The following is a 6,000-nucleotide window of genomic DNA, read 5'->3' on the forward strand; positions in this document are numbered from 1 at the left end:
TCAAAGATTGTGATAAAAATTGCTGCATTTTTATGTGATTTTTTGCGGGAAATTGCGGCAACTGACAAAAATTGCGGCTAGCGACAAAAGGAGAAAAAACTGAAATTGATTTTTTTAAACTACTACCTCCACAAAAATAAGTAATGTAATGACTTGCTATAATAATCATACTGAATATTACAAAAATAGCTGCAAATGTTTTTTATAGTTCTCTTCTTTAATTTTATTTAATTAGTTTCAAAACATGGACTCCAATAATGTTGCAAAAAATCCTGAGTAAATATTGTAGCTCTCAAACCAGACAATGTGACTGTAAAACAACATGTAAGCTACATCTTCTGTAAACATAACCTTTTATTACATTCAGCACATATTGTATGCATTTAAACAGTGCAAATTCTTATGTCAATACAGAGCGTTTCTCCATACTGCAATGCCATTAGCTCGATTTGATGATGCACTCGACACCGTTTCAAATGATGTCGCATGCGGGACGACTTCCGGTCAGCCAGAAAATGCGGAAAAATTGCGGGACTTTTGAAAAATTTCAAGCCCCCGCAAATATTGCGGACTTTCGTTGAATTTGCGTTAATTATTGCAATTTTCTGGAGGGACTGCTTATTGTCATGTCTAGTCTTACTTCTCTCCATCTCCATGTTATTTTTTGTAACTAAGAAACCAACCACAGTGTAGACAATCAGCTTCCTGTTTACATCAGCACGCCCATGCCCCATGTATGTAAATGATCATGTGATAAGTGTCATCGGGTGTGTAAATTGTGGATAGAGATCATTTCTGAAACAATACTAAAACATTTGTGTGGATCGTTTTCTTTTTAAAACACAGTTTCAAAATGATAACGCATTAGTGTGGGTGTGGCCTAAGTTGTGCACTTGCTTCAACACAAATTTCTGCTTTTTGTTTCAATCTGCTTCAAAACATGTCCAATTTTCAGTCTATAAACAAGCTAATGTCAGTGAAATGGAACCAAGCTTTGTGTTAGACTCCAGCCCTTCATCCCAGTCAGAAACAGTGTGTGAATAAAACGATTTTTGGAGTTATAAGGCTGAAAGGCGGCGCGAGACGTTTAGTCGATGGATAGCCTGAAAAGAGGAGCTAAATCATTCTATTGATGATTGATTAGGTTTTTATAGTCCATTAAGTCATTGCCGGAGGCTGACACTGACCATATAACTTGTAAAGTAGAGCAACAGTAACACCTGGAATAAAACGTGTCAATAACAGTCCAAAGGAATCAGACAAGTCCATTCAAAGATGCTCAGTCTTTTATTGCTTTATCTAGTCAACAATAAGCAACACATGTGTGCACATAAACACACGTGAGCTTCAGTCGCTCTCCATCAAGGATAGGGTCTTAGTTTGTTTGTCAATGGAACTTAATGTACAGCTGATCAGTCAAGTGTGGCTTTTCATCCTGAAGCAGCTTAAGCATCAAACCCCGAGGAGCTGCCTCCTGTCCTCCTGATTCCCCTTTGTGTGTTTCCTCGCCGATAACCCTCACAGTGACAAACAACAACACCACAGCATGCTAATTGCTTTAATAAGGTTTCAGTGTGCTTCATATATTTTCCTCCTGCTGCCACATACTGTACAGTGTTTGTCTGTCTCCTGCTATTAAAGTTGTGTTTATATTGTGTACCTTATGTTTTAATTTTTCTTTATAATGAGAATGTGTAAAACAGAAAGTATAAAACAATTATCAAAACAACAATAATCAGCATAACCGTAAAGGCATTAATGGGTTGATTTTTATGCCAATGCAGCAGATCCAAAATGTTGCCGCCAGCAGAAATATGCTTGAGCCCATCTCTGAAAACATTCGCCTCTGATAATGTTGTGACCAAACAACTCGGTTTAACTGAAAGCACGAATGTTTGTCTACAGCCTGCTGCTGCTGCTTTAACAGTAGCAAGACCAAATCATTTTCATACGCTCTCTCACATCGTGATTCCTGAGGATTGTCACATGGAAGTGAAAATTAAATTGTGGCTCCCCGAACAGCGAGCAGTGTGTCTTCAGCTGCAGCTCATAGCAGCAGAAAAAATCCCACTTCCACAAAATATTAGAGTTGAATTGCTCCGAAGACTGATTGTGTGGGGTAAACCCCTTGCTGGTTCAACTGGTGAAACCCTGCCAACTGTTAATTGAATGACAGTAATGTGCAATATTCGCACAGGAACACCTGTGTTTATTTGTGTCTGGTGTGTGTGTGTGTGTGTGTGTGTGTGTGTGTGTGTGTGTGTGTGTGTGTGTGTGTGTGTGTGTGTGTGTGTGTGTGTGTCGTGCTTCCTGCATCAGAGGGCAAGTCAAAAAGTTACTTGTGTTCTACTTTTAAAGGGCAAACCAACAAGGAACAACGAGTATTTTTAGAGCTCTGCTTAAAGTGAGAGTACTATTACAAACTGCATCATTCAATGTTTGAGTTTAATATTCATGAAAACGTCTGAGAATACTTATGCCAGCAGTATGCCATCATGAATAATAATATCCCTCCTGTTTGCATGGAAATCATTGAGCATGATGTTCTTTGCATTGCGTCTGACTTGGAGCCGCTCGCTGTCTTCTCATTTTTTGCTGTATAACACCACAGATGTTTGAATTATAAACATGCCAGCTGGGAATATACACACCTTGAACCTGTCACAGTTTTGACAGATGGGCTGTTGTGAGATGTGCAGCACCAAAACAAGAGTTGTTGTTTTAATGAGAGAGCCACTTTTTGAAGTAGAGCTGAAATGATTAGTCAATCAATCAATTAGTCAACAAACAAAAACATGATTGAGTCTATAGGCATATTATAAGTTATTTGAGTTAAATGCTAACATCAGCATGTTGTCGTGCTCAAAGAAAATGCTATCTTGCTGATGTTCAGCAGTTTTTTTCATTATGTTTACCATTTTAGTTTAGCTTGTTAACATGCAAACATTTGATAATTAATGAACTGTCATTAAAGTAATTTTCTATGCAAAAAATCAATCATTTCCAGCTTGTTAGATGTGAATATTAGCCAGTTTTCTTAGTCCTCTATGTTGGTAAACTGTATATCTTTGGATTTATGACTGTTGTTCAGACCAAGTGTGGAGTGTGGACTGGTAGCTGGAGAGGTGCCAGTTCACCCTCTTCTTCAGGCAAGGCAACAAACCCCCAACTGCTAGCAGCGAATAAAAAACTTAAAGAAGCTGTATGTGACATTCAAAGCATTAATACAGCAGCAAACTATTTGCTATGTGAAGATAGAGTTGAGTTATAGCCTCCTGAGCAGGGAATAAAGTTACACCAGTTAGCTCTTTGCTGCTTTTCTGGACTGCGCTCACAAGGCGGTTATCATTGTCATGGAGGTGCAGCCCCCAACCTCTGGTTCCTCCTCGGCTAACCCCATTAGCTCAGTACTGTTGCCATTGTAGGAGCTGTTTAATGAATTAGCACCATTAGCTGCTAGCTCCTGGGTTAGCCACCTCCACGTTGAGAACCATGTGCAGGCAATCTCGGCCCTGACTCCGAATCATTGATATGCTCTGAATGTTGCATACAGCTCAGGCCCCTTAGGAACACTGCTCAGTCTTGCAGACAGTTTTTCCCAGTGGCCACTTGCGGTATTGCAGCGAAGAAATCCACTGCAGCTCAAAAAGCATTTTCCCCACAGGCCACTATTGTAAAAGAGATGTCTGTAAAACTGCTGACAGGACACCTTTAACTGTAAACAAGGTTAATTATGAATCTTTATAGTCTAATTTTTTTTTATCCATGTTGGTTTTATATTTGTAAAACTTTCCATATACAGAGAAAAGCATTTTATAAATCTGTGATGTCATCACAACGTAGAGTCGTGGGCGGGACCAGCTGGAGAAACACTTCTGCACATATTCATTGAGCCACATACCATAAGCAACTCCAATGCAATGAATAGGCGCCATCTTGTGGTCCAGTATCTAGGTATTATGAAAATCTATGATTGGCCAAACAGTTAACTAGTAATTGAGAAAATAATTTTCAGATTAATTGATAGTAAAAAATATCCTAAATTGGAGCCCTCATTTGAACCAAGGGATGCACACACAGCGAGCAGCAGCAGCGACCCACCATCCGACACCAGTACACTGTGAGGACTGAAACAGAGGGCTCGGTGGGGGTAGCGCACCTGTGGCCACAAGCGAACACGCCATCTGTGGTCATTTTGACTTGACTTCACTACAAGCTGATTGGCTGTAGAAACAGGTGACATGCTTTACGTTCTAAAACCAGCCGCCGGTCAATTTGGCCAGCTGCCAGGTTGAATCGAGCTCAGATGGTCAGTTCACACTGCTGCAGATTTCTCTGCAACATTCTAAAACAGTTTAGTCTCGTCACAGATCTTTGGTCTGAACTGGGCTTTACGTTCCATTCCCCCAAAATACTGCGGTCACAGGCCAGCTGGCTAGAATTTATTCACTTTGATGAAATTAGTATCTGTGACAGCTCCAGATTTTGCACAAGGCATTTTACAGCATAATGCTTCATCAACTAGCCTACATGGAGCATACGACGGGCTTTATCTCCCTCCCTCATAGATACTGCTATCACATTGTTGTACACTGTCACTGTAATTCTGTATTTGTTTACACACGTCCACTTTTCAACAATCAAATCAAATTCCTCTCAGTGTTATATCCCGCCTGCCTATCCTGTTTCATTTGAAAATACGTTGCAATACTGAAGCAAGATGCTCGAAACACTGTTTCATCAGGATTTTAAATTAAAATCGCACAGTGGGTTTAATCATTCCACTCCTCTCCCAGTGGTTTCTGTTATATTGCACATCAGGAAGCACTGTTTTTGAAAGTGTAACTTACCTTTCTATCCTGAGCATCCTTTTCTGTCTCTTTTCTCTCCAGGTTACACGATAGTCGTCTGTTTCCACGATAAACCTTGTTTGGAACCAGATGTTTCGTGTCTTTGACCAACACCACAGGACAGTTGGATATCATGTGTTTTGAGGATTGGTGGAAACCAGGGACCAACGAGGACAATTATCACAGAGACATTCCACTGAACGAATGAAGGAAGAGGACCAGGGAGTATCATATAAGACTACATATCCAAAAAGATTCCTGACTTTAGATCCAGCATCAACAGTAGCTGTCTCTGAACTCTACTGCCCACCAAATCTCTCTTTGTATTATAGTTTTATTCCTATGGACTAGAAGACTCAACCATGAAGATATTTATTGACTTAAAGACTGTGGATTACACCAGAAAGAAAAAAAATCACCCTTAAAACAAAACCATGTGATGTGAAACTTTTGTGTTATTTTCTTGCCACAAAGAGCCACAGGACTCTTGATGCGTATCTGTGTTGAAGATCTAGTGAGATCATAAGCATTTTTCATTCCTTTTAGCCTTATGGAGCAGAGACATCTCTTCAGTTTCTTTTTTTTCTGTTAATTTGAAACTATCAAGTGTTTGGCTTTCATAAGTTTGTTAGGATGTCAAGTCTTGTTTTTAAAGACAAAAGATGACGCCACTACAATAAAACCCAGAAAAAATGTAACCATGAAGGGTCAACACAGCTGAGTTCTGCCAAAATGTTTTAATGGTATCTGTTGTTTTCGAAGCCTGGTGAGTACCATTGATTACAAATGTCAGTATTATCTCAATAAATCTAATCAATGGAAATCACTAGTGAGGAAGATCTGGGTTTTTACAGTCTGTGATAATGCTGTTTGATTACCACTATGCCTGAGACTTCAACAGGTGATCTGCGCCCCCTAGGGGTTCCCGAATTACTGCAGGAGGGCCGCCTAATTATTGTTTGATAATGTTAATTTTATTGTGAGTGTTTAGTGTTTTTGTAGTTTATTTGTTTTGTTTGTTTAATTTTCAAAAGTAAGAATATGTCTTAAGATAGAAATGACCATGAATCCAACATATAGAGTGCTCCAGGGACGGAACTTAGCATCGCACTTGTCTTGTCGTCAAAACGCCTAATGGGATTTTCCACTG

General features: G+C 39.6%; 1 protein-coding gene across 1 annotated transcript in view; it reads left to right on the top strand.

Moving 5' to 3' along the window:
* Nucleotides 1–5,654, top strand: part of tafa3a (TAFA chemokine like family member 3a) — a 172,698-nt gene extending 167,044 nt beyond the window's left edge. Inside the window, exon 5 of the mRNA XM_050039395.1 lies at nt 4,893–5,654. Coding sequence (XP_049895352.1) covers nt 4,893–4,904 — 12 coding nt within the window. The 3' untranslated portion in view covers nt 4,905–5,654. The remainder of the gene's footprint in view (nt 1–4,892) is intronic.
* Nucleotides 5,655–6,000: the final 346 nt, after the last annotated feature.

Source organism: Epinephelus moara, chromosome 24 (genome assembly GCF_006386435.1).
Source record: "Epinephelus moara isolate mb chromosome 24, YSFRI_EMoa_1.0, whole genome shotgun sequence".
Lineage (NCBI taxonomy): Eukaryota > Metazoa > Chordata > Actinopteri > Perciformes > Serranidae > Epinephelus > Epinephelus moara.